This window comes from Oncorhynchus clarkii, chromosome 12 (genome assembly GCF_045791955.1).
Source record: "Oncorhynchus clarkii lewisi isolate Uvic-CL-2024 chromosome 12, UVic_Ocla_1.0, whole genome shotgun sequence".
Lineage (NCBI taxonomy): Eukaryota > Metazoa > Chordata > Actinopteri > Salmoniformes > Salmonidae > Oncorhynchus > Oncorhynchus clarkii.
In genome coordinates, this window is record NC_092158.1 from 79,965,545 (window position 1) to 79,981,369 (window position 15,825).

Consider the following 15,825-nt stretch of genomic DNA (forward strand, 5'->3'; position numbering starts at 1 on the left):
ACTTCGGTCACACCAGCCTCATCTCGGGAGTTGATAGGTTTGAAGTCATAAACAGCGCAATGCTTGACGCACAACGAAGAGCTGCTGGCAAAACGCACAAAAGTGCTGTTTGAATGAAAGTTTACGCGCCTGCTTCTGCCTATCACCGCTCAGTCAGATACTTAGATACTTGTATGCTTGTATGCTCAGTCAGATTATATGCAACACAGGACACGCTAGATAATATCTAGTAATATCATCAACCATGTGTAGTTAACTAGTGATTATGATTGATTGTTTTCTATAAGATAAGTTTAATGCTAGCTAGCAACTTACCATGGCTTACTGCATTTGCGTAACAGGCAGTCAGTCTCCTTGTGGAGTGCAACGAGAGAGATTCAGGTCGTTATTGCGTTGGACTAGTTAACTGTAAGGTTGCAAGATTGGATCCCCCGAGCTGACGAGGTGAAAATCTGTCTTTCTGCCCCTGAACGAGGCAGTTAACCCACCGTTCCTAGGCCGTCATTGAAAATAAGAATGTTTTCTTAACTGACTTGCCTAGTTAAATAAAGATTAAATAAAGGTGTAAAAAATCAAATAAAAACATTTATATTTAAAAAAACATCTGCAAATCGGCTCCCAAAAATACCGATTTCCGATTGTTATGAAAAATTGAAATCGGCCCTAATGAATCGGCCATTCCGATTAATCGGTCAACATTTACTACATACAGCACACAAACATGTGATCCTCTGTCATTCTAACAGCTCCCATATTCCAATATACCAAAGGTCAATCTCAGACAAAGCGTTTTAAAAATGTTTTAATTGTGGCAGCTCTGAACAAAGCCAAATCCACAGACTGGGGGATTTGCAACTAAAAAACAATGCAACTAAAAAACAAAGGGATTTGTGGTATCTGATGTCTAGGGGATGTAATGAAAATTAGTTTAGACAGGATTAACACATGGATTTTGTCTATATTATCACACACTTAACCTCTTCAAACAAATTCCTAAACATTCCAACCTGGGTCCCTCATTCTGTTGTGGCCAGAGGGAGAAAGAGGTCAGAGTCCAAACGTGTGTATCTGAACCAATTGACCTGGCTACATCCCACCGTTCCTGAGACTCTTTGACCATGAGACGTGGGACACAGAACTCACACCGCGCTGTTGCTGGCTCACCGGGGGCCTGTTAAGGGTTTAGTTTGGCTGACGCTGCCATGTCGGAGAAAGAAGAGGAAACCCCACTACGTTGGACCTTTCTTTGTCATCCCAGCCCGATCCGTAATTCCCCTTAATCTAGTTGAGCACCATATGGGAGGGAGTGGATTGGGTGAGGCAGAGACCTGAGGTACCAGATGTCAGAGAAACGGTTGTGTGATGTGTTTGTTTGTGGAAACCTGATGGCAGGGGTAATGACTGTCCCCAATCCCATCAATGGGCTGGGTTGTAGCTCATAACAATAGCTGAGCCACACGTAACGTATAAGGTGATAAAATGGGATGGGCGAGAGGCAAAACAAAGGGAGAGGGTAATCCGACAGTCTCTAGGAATCTCCTCAGGGACTTGGGGGCAGACCCAAGCAGCACGGCAGGCCTGTCAGCTGGCTGAGGCAACTCCAGCCCAGCCTGGAGTGTAGGGGCCACAAGAGCATCCCGTGATAAAAGGGCAATTCCGCCACTTTTCAAAGTCATATTCATAATCTCAGGCACCAAACCTGTCTACGTACAGTTGAAGTCGGAAATTTACATACACTTAGGTTGGAGTCAGTAAAACTTGTTTTTAAACCACTCAACAAGTTTCTTGTTAACAAACTATAGTTTTGGCAAGTCGGTTAGGACATCTACTTTGTGCATGACACAAGTCATTTTTCCAACAATTGTTTACAGACAGATTATTTAACTTATAATTCACTGTATCACAATTCCAGTGGGTCAGAAGTTTACATACACTAAGTTGACTGTGCCTTTAAACAGCTTGGAAAATTCCAGAAAATTATGTCATGGCTTTAGAAGTTTCTGATAGACTAATTGACATCATTTGAGTCAATTGGAAGTGTACCTGTGAATGTATTTCAAGGCCTACCTTCAAACTCAGTGCCTCTTTGCTTGACATCATGGGGAAATCTAAAGAAATCAGCTAATATCTCAGAAAGAAAATTATAGACCTCAACAAGTCTGATTCATCCTTGGGAGCAATTTCCAAACGCCTGAAGGTACCACGTTCATCTGTACAAACAATAGTATGCAAGTATAAATACCATGGAACCACGGAGCCGTCATACCGCTCAGGAAGGAGACGCGTTCTGTCTCCAAAAGATTAACGTACTTCGATGCGAAAAGTGCAAATCAATCCCAGAACAACAGCAAAGGACCTTGTGAAGATGCTGGAGGAAACAGGTACAAAAGTAACTATATCCACAGTAAAACGAGTCCTATATTGGCATAACCTAAAAGGCCGCTCAGCAAGGAAGAAGCCACTGCTCCAAAACCGCCATAAAAAAAGCCAGACTACGGTTTGCCACTGCACATGGGGACAAAGATCGTACTTTTTGGTCTGATGAAACAAAAATAGAACTGTTTGAACATAATGACCATCATTATGTTTGAAAGAAGAAAGGGGAGACTTGCAAGCCGAAGAACACCATCCCAACCGTGAAGCACGGGGGTGGCAGCTAGAGGTCGACTAATCGGAATGGCCGATTTCAGGTTTTCATAACAATCGATAATTGGCATATTTGGACAACGATCATGGCCGATTACATTGCACTTCACGAGGAGACTGCGTGGCAGGCTGACTAGCTGTTATGTGAGTGCAGCAAGGAGGCAAGGTAAGGTGCTAGCTAGCATTAAACATATCTTATAAAAAACAATCAATCTTAACATAGTCACTAGTTAGCTACACATGGTAGATGATATTACTAGTTCATCTAGCTTGTCCTCATTTGCATATAATTGATGCGGTGCCTGTTAATTTATCATTGAATCATAGCCTACTTCGCCAAACGGGTGATGTAACAAGCGCATTCGCAAAAAGAGCACTGTCGTTGCACCAATGTGTACCTAACCATAAACATCAACACTTTTCTTAAAATCAATACATGCATACCTGCATATTTAGTTAAAATAAATTAATGTTAGCAGGCAATATTAAACTAGGGAAATTGTGTCACTTCTCTTGCGTTCATTGCACGCAGAGTCAGGCTATATGCAACAGTTTAGGCCGCATGGCTCGTTGCAAACTAATTTGCCAGAATTTTACGTAATTATTACATAACATTGATGGTTGTGCAATGTAACAGGAATATTTAGACTTATGGATTCCACCAGTTAGATAAAATACGGAACAGTTAAGTATTTCACTGAAAGAATAAAAAAAAAAATTCCTTTTTCGAAATGATAGTTTCCGGAATTGACCATATTAATGACATAAGGCTCCTATTTCTGTGTGTTATTATGTTATAATTAAATCTATGATTTGATAGAGCTCTCTGACTGAGCGCTGGGTAACAATGCTTCGAGGGTGGCTATTGTCGATGTGTTCCTAGTTCGAGCCCAGATAGGGGCGAGGAGAGGGACGGAAGCTATACTGTTACACTGGAAATACTAAAGTGCCTATAAGAACATCCAATGGTCAAAGGTATATGAAATACAAATGGTATAGAGAGAAATAGTCCTATAATTCCTATAATAACCTCAAACTAAAACTTCTTACCTGGGAATATTGAAGACTCATGTTAAAAGGAACCACCAGCTTTCATATGTTCTCTCTCATGTTCTGAGCAAGGAACTTAAAAGTTAGCTTTCTTACATGGCACATATTGCACTTTTACTTTCTTCTCCAACACTTTGTTTTTGCATTATTTAAACATGTTTAATTATTTATTTGAGGCTAAATTAATTTGATTGATGTATTATATTAAGTTAAAATAAAAGTGTTCATTCAGTATTGTTGTAATTGTCATTATTACAAATAAATAAATACATTTTTTTATTTATTTATTTTTTAAATCGGCCGATTAATCGTTATCGGGGTTTTTTGGTACTCCAATAATCGGTATCGGCATTGAAAAATCATAATCGGTCGACCTCTAGTGGCAGCATCATGTTGTGGGGGTGCTTTGCTGCAGGAGGGCCTGGTGCACTTCACAAAATAGATGGCATCATGAGGGAGGCAAATTATGTGGATATATTAAAGCAACAGCTCAAGACATCAGTCAGGAAGTTAAAGCTTGGTCGCAAATGGGTCTTCCAAATGGACAATCAAATTTCCAAAGTTGTGGCAAAATGGCTTAAGGACAACAAAGTCAAGGTATTGGAGTGGCCATCACAAAGCCCTGACCTCAATCCTATAGAAAATTTGTGGGCAGAACTGAATAAGCGTATGAGAGCAAGGAGGCCTACAAACCTGACTCAGTTACACCAGCTCTGTCAGGAGGAATGGGCCAAAATTCACCAGTCAGTTAAGAACAAATTCTTATTTACAATGATGGCCTCAGTGTTTGAAAAGCACAGTTTTTAAATGTTTAAACTTTGATGTCATTGTGTAGAACTTTATATTTGTTTCTACAAAACAAATCAGTCACATGCGCTGAATACAACCAGTGTAGACTTTATATGTTTACTTACAACCCCTTTCCCAACAATGCAGAACTAAAAAGTAAGACAAATTAGCAAAAAAAAATTACAAGGAAATAGTAACACAAAATAACAATAACAAATCTATATACAAGGAGTGCCGGTACCGAGTCAATGAGTGCTGTTACTGTGGATAGTCAGATTAATAGTTTGATTAAAATGTTTACATGCTTTGCAAGAGGAACGATTTCCCTAATAATCTTGTTTACATGGACACATCTGAAATCAGGCTACCTGATGACACTGATAAATGCAGAAAATCGGCAATCAAAATAAACGTCCTACCACGGCGAACATGTTATTTTGGTAAGCATATTTGATCAAGTTTGTATGTGAAAATGACTTCTAAGACACATACATTGTTGTTCCGAACACACTTTACTTGTGTAAATAAAGGAGGCTCGCTCAGCTGGTGCTAGCACATGGGCAGATCAAATGGGCAGATCACACTGCTGGAATGCCATTAAGGTGTTTACATGTCCAAATAATTTGAAAGATTGATCAGAAAACCAGGAGTTTTAATCGGTGTATGCTTACTTAGATTCTGACCTTACATCGATTAAGATAAGCAGAGTAAGGTGTTTACATGACTATTGCATCATCTAAAAAAATCTGTTTAATATCTAATTATTAGTGTGCATGTAAACATACTCAATGTGCAGAGGTACGAGGTAGTTGAGGTAATATGTACATGTAGGTAGGGGTAAAAGTGACTAGGCAATCAGAATAGATAATAAACAGAGTAGCAGAAGCATATGTGAAGAGTACGAAAGTCTGTCTATGCGTGAGTGTGTGTTTGGCATCAATATGCATGTGTGTGTGAGCGTATGTAGTCGAATGTAGCCTGTGTGTGTGTGTGTGTGTTGGAGTGTCAGTGTAGTATGTGTGAGTAGAGTCCAGTGAGTGAGCCGGTGCCAGAGAGTCAGTGTAGTATGTGTGAGTAGAGTCCAGTGAGTGAGCCAGTGCCAGAGAGTCAGTGTAGGATGTGTGAGTAGAGTCCAGTGAGTGAGCCGGTGCCAGAGAGTCAGTGTAGTATGTGTGAGTAGAGTCCAGTGAGTGAGCCGGTGCCAGAGAGTCAGTGTAGTATGTGTGAGTAGAGTCCAGTGAGTGAGCCGGTGCCAGAGAGTCAGTGTAGTATGTGTGAGTAGAGTCCAGTGAGTGAGCCGGTGCCAGAGAGTCAGTGTAGTATGTGTGAGTAGAGTCCAGTGAGTGAGCCGGTGCCAGAGAGTCAGTGTAGTATGTGTGAGTAGAGTCCAGTGAGTGAGCCGGTGCCAGAGAGTCAGTGTAGTATGTGTGAGTAGAGTCCAGTGAGTGAGCCGGTGCAAGAGAGTCAGTGCAAATAAAAAAGGGGTCAATGCAAATAGTCAGGGAAGCCATTTGATTATCAGTCTTATGGCTCGGGGTTAGAAAGCTGTTCAGGAGCCTTTTGGTCCCAGACTTGGCACTCCGGTGCCACTTGCCGTGCGGTAGCAGAGAGAACAGTCTATGAATTAGATGGCTGGAGTCTGACAATTTTTACGGCCTTCCTCTGACATTGCCTGGTATAGAGGTCCTAGATGGCAGGGAGCTCGGCCCCAGTGATGTACTGGTCCATATGCACTACCCTCTGTAGCACCTTATGCCAAGCAGTTGTCATACCAAGCGTGATGCAGCCAGTCAAGATGCTCTCAATGGTGCAGCTGTATGTTGACACTGGTATTGTGCAGGATATAATGAAAATTGACAGAGTTCACAACCCCACGGCAGACAAAGAGACCGTTATAGTGTAATTACACCGTATGTCCACAATTCTTACAATATAATAGTCTGAATTTAATAAACACAGGAAAAACACAGGGTACACTGAGACCACTTAACTCTCCCCATCCCTCATATCCCATCATCTCTCCCCTCTGGGTCAGAGCAATTCATGTTTGTTTAGAGCCAAAAGAGGGTCCAGAATAGCACAGAGGGTGATAGGTTTTCACAATGATAAAGCAGCCCAACCTCCTGGCCTGGGGCTCTCAGTTCTCTCAGTCACTGTGCTGTGTGGTGTCATGTTGAACTCAATGTCGGACACTAACTCTACAGTGAATGAGCAGAGAGAAGCAACTAAATACAGGAGTCCTCCAGAACGTCTTGCACCTTGTGGCATTGTGGTTGTGGAAAAACAGCCTCTAAACAGCCACCCAGCACTGTCATTTTAGAAATTACATAGGCCTCTGAGAACACAACAACACTCATAGTCAGAGAAAACGTCCTCCTGAGTGTGTGAGTAATGGTCTTTGTGTTTGTAAACTATGCCAGTAGGTGAATTTAGTGATTGGAAGAGCAGAAGGATAAAGGTGCAGTAAACTGCAGTTGATATACCATTGTAGTTGGAGATAACAGCTTTTGAGAGCAGAAAGATCGGAGGAATTAATAGCTCAAGAAGAGGCAACTGAGCCCCCCCTCCCCTCAAACCTTGAGGCATTTGTGATGGGGGTCTGCAAGTGGGAACCTACCCAACCACCCCATCCACAAACCCTCATACAGCGGATAGCAACTCTGGGGATAGAAAGTGTCCCTCTCAAGGGAGACGATATAGATGGCCATAAGCTTATGGTCCAGTGAATTAAAACCCGGAGAATGTGGATAAGCTTTCAGTTTCCCGAGAGAGAGAGTTCATTAGTGCGCCATCATCATAAGGGCTGGATTGGAGCTGGCCTGGCTAATCCAAAGGGATAGATTTCCCCAAAGCTTTAGCTGAGGCTCAGTGTCTTCTGTAGTTAAGTTCCTGAAGCTTGACCTCAGAGTAGAGAGTTGAGAGCACTCACCTCCTCTCAGCACAGCTCCCCTGAACAAACACACTCAATCACTGAACATAAGGATCACTCTACATTCAATAGGATTAGCTACAACACTCCACTTTGTAAAATATAGGCCATCTTTCTCATAATCCAATAACAGAGTTGATCACCTTTTCATGAGAAAGACAATACACATAACTGTGTGGGGCGGCAGGTAGCCTAGCAGTTAAGAGCGTTGGGCCAGCAACCGAAAGGCCGCTGGTTGGAATCCCCAAGCCAACTAGGTGAAAGATCTGACGAGCAAAGCACTTACCCCGATTTGCTCCAGTATGTCAGTCTGCATAAGAGCATCTGCTAAATGACAAATGTCATTTGTTGAAATATTGAGTCAACCAGCAAGAAACTGGTTGATGAGTCAGTTAGATAGCAAACACTGGCTTTTGAATCATGTCTGAACAACTGAGAACTGTCGATTTCCGCTGGCTCGACTAGCCTACTCCTGTTAGAGAATCACTGGCGTAGACAGTAGGCAGGATCTATTGATTTGTTTAGTAGTTATGACAGGTGTGGCAGCAGCAGACAGAATGAAGCAAACTGCTTGTTTAAGCATGTTACCGATTGCCTTACTGCCTCCAGAGGAAGAGATTTCTGACTGTGCGCACATCTAATTGTCTTACTTAGGCGCCATCTGCCAATAATCCCAAAGCTTGGGCAAATAAACATAACGGAGATGTATTGCACTGCACACTCCCTCAGCCTTTCAGTGAGCTAAAATAAATCTGGCTATGAGATTTAAGATTTAAGGGTAACTTGAGGACTCACTGTTTCGGCTGGCTTTGAGCTTGGCCAGTAGTTTCTGAGTGGAGGGCAGGTCTCCGGTCTTGACGGCCTGCAGTAGGTCCTGCTCCTTCCCCATGATGGTCCAAGATGTGTAAGCGCTTCACTGGTGTCCGTCCAGAGTCCAGGCAGCGGCTTCCTCACAGCGCCATGCTAAGGCACAGCCGCATCAACCTACCTCGGAGTTACTGTCCTCACAGAAACACACACAGCTGACAGGTGAGGGAATGTGAAGCAGTAGAGGGGAGGACACTCACAGCCTCAAATCAGCGGTCTCAACTCCCAGTCCGGTTACGGATGCCAAGTCAAGGGAAGCCTAAGAGACGGAAAATCTCTTTTGCTGCTTAAATTTCCTGTTCAACTTTCTTTCGGTCTTTATTTACTCAATATTTTATTGTACAGAATGTGTCAGGGGTTGGAGTTGTGTGGAGCTACGATTTATGTGCTTGAGGGCCCCGGCGGGTGCTGTGGTCAGAGCACAGAGAAGGCTGGAATGGAGCCGCATGAACCAGCAGGCCAGAACCTGAGAAAAGAGAAAACGAGTATAACAGTTGGGTTAATATGCTATATCATAGTCCAGACTCAATACTGGACAACCCACACAGACATGCAAGTCTTTCAATGCCGATATGGCTATAGTGAACATGGAGGAGAAACCAAAGCAAGGCCGTCAAAAAGTGTGTAACCCCAAGGAAGCTCCAACCCAAAGAACAGCAACAGGGTTTTTACCATGCTTCAACCCGAATACTACGGGCTTATTCATTTGGAAATTAATCAAAATATAAAAAACTGGGAAGAAAAAACTATTTGCCACAAAGTCCAGCGTGCCCATGATCTTTTTTTCATTTTTGACCCGGCTTGCCCTTACAGGAAAAATCAGTGGAGTGCCCTTTATCTCTCAGGAAACTGAAACAGTGAGGGAGGGAGTAATATCCTGAAACACTCTAAGAATCTCCCCACAAAATGAACATCTCACTCATACATAAATACGCATCGTTGTCACTTCAATTCATGGTGAGAAGTAAATATCTGAGATTAAATTAAGTAGCCTATGCTATCCATCCCCCTCAACAACAAGGCTGGTAAACAGTGCAATTTATGAGAAAAAAATATGGTTTAATGACTGCAGTCCATACCAGGACTTTATGGACAAATGATTCATGAGAGAGCAACTTGCCCATAGAGGATGATGGACATTTTTTTAGAGCCTTTTCAGCAAGTGAGCTGGTGTTATTTACAGTTTTCCCTGAGGCTCTGAGATAAGGTTTTCAATGCTTGACCATGTATCAAATGCAATTTGAATTGGAGGCTACTTAAACTCTTCCAGCCCAATGGCTAAGAACAGTTGAGAGAAATGAGAGCAAGAAGTAGCCTAGTTTAGGAGTGTTTGTTGCTTTTAAACAATTTACCTATATTTGTTTCACTTAAGATGGTAGCAGAATTAGATGGAACTTGTGCATGAAAGTACAATAACGCAAACTGTGATGTGTTCACGATCACACTGAACCAGTAAGTGGGCAGAGGAGGAGACAATGAATATGATGAGTCTCCTCTCCAGCTCAGTTAGCTACAGTACCATCCATTCCCCATTAGACAGCTCAGCAAGCGTTATAATGTCAAAACATGTTCGTTATTCACCAAATACGGAGTTTCGCTGAGAAACTATTGTAATTTACTCCCGTCACTCCCTGTATGTACTAGAGGTCGACCGATTAATCGGAATGGCCGATTAATTAGGGCCGATTTCAAGTTTTCATAACAATCAGAAATCTGTATTTTTGGGCGCCGATTTCCGATGATTCTTTTTTTCTTTCAATAAAAAATCAAATGTATAACTTTTATTTAACTAGGCAAGTCAGTTAAGAACACATTATTTTTTCAATGACTGCCTAGGAACTGTGGGTTAACTGCCTTGTTCAGGGGCAAAACGACAGATTTTCACCTTGTCAGCTCAGGGGTTTCAATCTTGCAACCGCACAGTTAACTAGTCCAACGCTCCATGAGTAGCCTGCCTGTTAGGCGAATGCAGTAGAAGCCACGGTAAATTGCTAGCTAGCATTAAACTTATCTTATAAAAAACAATCAATCATAATCACTAGTTATAACTACTAATCCAGTTTAGCAGGCAATATTAACCAGGTGAAATTGTGTCATTTCTCTTGCTTTCATTGCACGCAGAGTCAGGGTATATGCAACAGTTTGGGCTGCCTGGCTCATTGCGAACTAATTTGCCAGAATTTTACGTAATTATGACATAACATTGAAGGTTGTGCAATGTAACAAGAATATTTAGACTGATGGATGCCACCCATTAGATAAAATACCGAACGGTTCCGTATTTCACTGAAATAATAAACGTTTTGTTTTCGAAATTATAGTTTCCCAATTCGATCATATTAATGACCAACGGCTCGTATTTCTGTGTGTTATTATGTTATAATTAAGTCTGATTTGATAGAGCAGTCTGACTGAGCAGCAGCAGGCCCGTAATCATTCATTCAAACAGCACTTTCGTGCGTTTTGCCAGCAGCTCTTCTCAAGCACAGCACTGTTTATGACTTTATGACAACCTAATGGCTGGTGTAACCGATGTGAAATGGCTAGCTAGTTAGCGGGGTGCGCGCTAATACTGTTTCAAACGTCACTCACTTTTAGATTTGGAGTAGTTAAAAAAAAGCTGTGGCTTTTGTGGAGCGATGGGTAACGATGCTTCGAGTGTGGCTGTTGTCGATGTGTTCCTGGTTCGAGCCCAGGTAGGGGCGAGGAGGGGGACGGAAGCTATACTGTTACACTGGCAATACTATAGTGCCTATAAGAACATCCAATAGTCAAAGGTATATAAAATACAAATGGTATAGAGATAAATAGTCCTTTAAAAACTATATTAACTACAACCCAAAACCTCTTACCTTGGAATATTGAAGTCTCATGTTAAAAAGAACCACCAACTTTCATATGTTCTCATGTTCTGAGCAAGGAACTCAAACGTTAGCTTTTTTACATGGCACATAATTTACATGGCACACATTTTTACATGGCACATATTACTTTCTTCTCCAACACTTTGTTTTTGCATTTTTTAAACCAAATTGAACATGTTTCATTATTTATTTGAGGCTAAATTGATTTTATTTCTGTATCATATTAAGTGTTAATTCAGTATTGTTGTAATTGTCATTATTACAAATATATATATATATTTTTACTATTAAATTATTATTATTATTTTATAACAATCGGCAGATTAATCGGTATCGGCTTTTTTTTGGGTCCTCCAATAATTGGCATAAGAAAAATCATAATCGGTCGACCTCTAGTGTGGTGTAGCGCAGGGCAGTTCTCTAGGCCCTGTACTCTTTTCTATTTTTACCTATGACCCGCCACTGGCATTAAGGGGATCCTAATAAAATACCAAATAACAACAGATCTGTGAGAAAACAGTGCTCGACAGGCGAGGGAGGAGGACACTGTCTAGTACCGGTGCCGCCGCCTCCCGCTAGCACAGCAGGCGGGAGAGACACTGTGATAGTTAACTAGCTAGCTAATCAGCGACACCATGTGCTATCTTGCTAGTTAGAACACAGTGTCACCCCTGACTCCTATGCACTGGAATAAACCTTGCTTGACAAGCGGAGACAAAGGAGACTGTCTACCAATTGTCCCCAACTCCCGCTAGCACAGCAGGCGGGAGGCGACACCATGGACTAGCTAGCTTGATAGTTAGCTCGCTAACTAGCAAGCACACAGTGTCGTTAACTATCACGCTAGCTAGTCCATGGTGTCGCCTCCCGCCTGCTGTGCTAGCAGGAGGTGGGGACGATTGGTAGACAGTGTCCTTTTTTTAGCTAACTAGCAAGCACATGGTGTCGCTAGCACACAGTGTGCTGTGTACCGGTTCTTAGGACTAGCTGGCTAAGCTAGTACACAGTGTCCTTCACTCCCGCCTGGCGAGCACCTGCCCTCGCCAGGGGCGAAGGACACCATCTACCGGTGTATGGCTAGCTAGCTACTGTTGCCACACCTTCTTCTGTGAGTTTATTGGCGGCTGGCATCCAACATTATTGTGCATTAACCCCACTTACTGTACTGGAGCGCCCCCGCCTCCTGCCTGTCCTAACTTAAAAATGTACCAATAGAAGTATAAAGAGGGGTTCCTGCAGATGCAGGAATACCCACATGCAGGAACGCCCTGAATTGCAGGCCAATTGTACCCTTCTCCTCATTACTGCCATGCACAGGTCAGCTGATACAGCAGGAGTACAGTATCCCAAAATATCATTGATAAAACATTTATTTCGACCTTTTTTGGAAGTACATACCGGGTGTGAAGGCAGTAAATGACGATAGTTGCTCAGTGAAACTCCATATTTGGTGAGTATAACAAACATATTGACATAACGTTTGTAGAGCTGTCTAATAGAAAAATGAATGGTGGCTAACTGGGCTAGAGAGGCTACTCGTCATATTCATCGTCTCCTCCTCTACCCAGTTCAGATCAACCTGGCCAGGAAATTCATGTACAGCAAAGTGTTGCTATGTAAACATACACCGTTTTGAGAAAGTTCACAGTGTGCACAGCAGGATCCCACTAATGAGATGGTGTCTGCACAGCACAGTTCTGCAGTCTGCACTGTTCTTTTGTGTGAACATAACTTGCTACATTACATAACCTGGCAGTCTCAGTACACCACACACCCAAAGAGGTGCACAGGGCGTAAGCAAAGCTGTCATTCCCAATAACAGTGATCATGTCCTCCTCTTCCCCCACCAAGGCCATTAGCCAGTCTTTTCATGCTTCAAGCGGTCACACAATATGAATGTGTGTTTGAGAGGTTGGAGCTATTGATGGGGTGCAACTTCATTCACTGGTCCAAATGGAGAACTACACCATGATGTAGGATTTAGATTATGGATCATATATTGGCAATAATGTGTTTTTAGAAATAGACCTAGTTATTTATTGTTCATCCAACTGTAAGATACTTTTATAATTGAGTAATAACTATCCATAAATAAGACACATTACAAAGCATGGCGCAAACGTGCAATGCAACTTGAACTGGACTGGGTTATTATGAAATGAAAAATACCATTAGCTAGTAGCTCTTACTCCATATGTAGCAAGCCTATCACTTTGGCTAGCATCTACTTTTCAATCTCGCGGTTGCTTCGTTCACTAAAATAACATGGCTAGCTAGCTAGCAAAGCGAATTAGTGTGCTAGCGACCTTCGGACTGAACTTCTTAACTAGCAACACTAGTTTCCCGAGCCTGTCGGTAGGGGCCATTCCTGTCTTATCCATAATTATAACGATTGAATTCACATTTGTCTTACCTTATACAGTGTTGTTGTTGCATGTTAGAAAACGGGAATACATGTCAAGGTGGCAGTTTTCAGAGAGCCTTCCAAGGTCCAAGCAAAAGTAATCGTAGCCTTCCAATAACTCAAGGAAAGTAATTTTGAGTCAGTCTCCCACAAAAAGCGAATCTTAGTACTCTTCTTATGCCAAGTAAACACATAACCTACTCATCACAAATATATGTAAAATATAAAAATACATTAAAGTTTGTATAATTTGATGCAATATTTTCCAACTCCGACGCGAAAGCCAGACTCCGCTACATTGTCACTTGCTCCGTCAGATCCAATCCAGAATGTGTTCGTCCCTCCCACCGTCCTCTGTCCCCGCTATCCCCGCTATCCCCTCCTCCGCTTCCAAAAAGAGCGAGCTGTGCGGCCCGACTCGCGCCCGTGCGACTTGAAATTATATGACGTAAATAATAATAAATAATATAAATAAATACATAACATGCACTACACTACATTTTAAATCCAGAATCCCTAGATGTACATACATTTTTTAATATATACGAATTGATTATTGAAGATGACAAATGCCTATGAGCTTAGTTCAACTGGTGTACCCAATCAGAACCAAAAATGTGTTTGTAAACAATGTAAATGTATTTAAACAAACTGTATAGCCTCAAAACATGGTTACAACTATAATGTTGATATCATGGCTGGTCAGTCCTTGCATCCATAGCTCTATGAATTTGAGTTACAATTTGGTTACGTTTCTCCTGGCCCATCCCTCAGCTTTTTACCAAAATTGAGGCCGCTGATCGCTTTGCTATTGTTTCAATTAAGGACTCTAGCTTTAATTAGGTTTGTAGTAAAATTAAAGATTTGCTGATAGAATATAACAAGTGCACATAAGATGCCATCCCACAACATTTTACACAGCTGTCAGTTGCAGAAAATGGCCATAACATAGCTTTCCCCCAAAAAAAGTGGTCATTATCTTGCCTTTACAGTGAATTACATAATCTAGCAGCATTCACTAGTCTATTATCAGGATTTCATTCATAACAGACACTGGAGATCCATTTATGTATGTAACAATAGCTCAGCAGATCAAAGCTTGTCTTTATTGTGGCTTGGAGTAACCTATCCTTGGATAGGCACTGGACAAAGAAGCTGCAAGTCAAAGCTCATTTACAAAAAGGTTGGCATGAATGGACTGCTGGCTTCATAATGTGAATGCTTTCATTGTGAGTCCCAGTCAAACCCAACAGTTTCTAATGAGAATAGGCATTGCAGGAAAATGAGAAAGAGGAATGACCGAGAGACTATAGTCTCGGCTCCCTGCACCTGCCTTCACAGAGAAGATAAGGGTTGTTCAAATGATCAAAGAAGGCCCGATCCCACAAACAGACGCTTGGAACACCTGAGCTTGGCTTTACACCGTCAAAGGCCTTTAATGTTGCTGTGAGACTAATGACAAAGGACGCTACACATCTCCAGCAGCCACTCCTTCAGAGGGACTACCTCCATGGCAAACATAGGAGTTCATTTCAAGGAAGGCTTTTCACATGAAAATACAATTGAGTGTCCATCATTTTACTTTTGTCCTCTTGTACAGTGACATTACTTTTCATGCATGCAGTACCTCCCACAGCCAGCTCTCCATCTGCATGTCGTGATTGGCATAGAAGCGCAGGGGCAGCATCACAGCATCATAGTAGTGGTCAGAGAAGTCTGCAAAGTTTTTTGTGATGATACCATAGGCAGACACCTGCAGGAAGGTATGCGATTTGTTCACTTATGCATGAATTGCATTCTCAGTCAGCTGTGTAAATATTTGCATGCATTGTTTCAGTATAGCACCATCTAGCCTTCAATACAGATGTAGGATCTTAATTTGATCACCTTGTTGCAGTAGAACTTTCCTGAAAAGCAGGAAATTAAATACTTGTGTGTTTGAGATTTAAAAAGGCTTCTGAAGTTTGTAATTTCCATTTTTACATTTCAGACTTGATTTTCCCTTACAAAAAAACATATCAACCCCTACAAAAAAGTTCATTAATTATAATCCACATTTACTGTTTCTGTAGGATTATGTTAATGAATTACATCTGACACAATCAATATGGAATAACAGTATATGGGGTCTATACCAGGACTATAAGCAGAGGTTGCCATGGTTTCCCAATAAATCACTTCCATACTGGCCAAGTTGCCATATGTCATTAGACACTTGGTTGGTTAAACAGTGACCAATAGATGACCAAGGGCAAAGCGTGTGGTGATGTGACCTG

At 41.8% G+C, this 15,825-nt stretch overlaps 1 protein-coding gene across 6 annotated transcripts in view; it reads right to left on the reverse strand.

Moving 5' to 3' along the window:
- LOC139421430 (caskin-2-like) overlaps positions 1-13,880 on the reverse strand; it is an 87,906-nt gene extending 74,026 nt beyond the window's left edge. For 5 of the 6 annotated variants that reach the window (XM_071172329.1, XM_071172328.1, XM_071172326.1 and 2 more), the window contains exons 1-2: positions 13,559-13,880; positions 8,210-8,747 (exon numbers count right to left, since the gene is read on the reverse strand). In XM_071172329.1, the coding sequence (XP_071028430.1) occupies positions 8,210-8,303 (94 nt within the window). In that variant the 5' untranslated portion in view covers positions 8,304-8,747; positions 13,559-13,880. The remainder of the gene's footprint in view (positions 1-8,209; positions 8,748-13,558) is intronic. The other variant, XM_071172327.1, reaches the window with a different exon arrangement.
- Between the last annotated feature and the right edge of the window lie 1,945 nt (positions 13,881-15,825).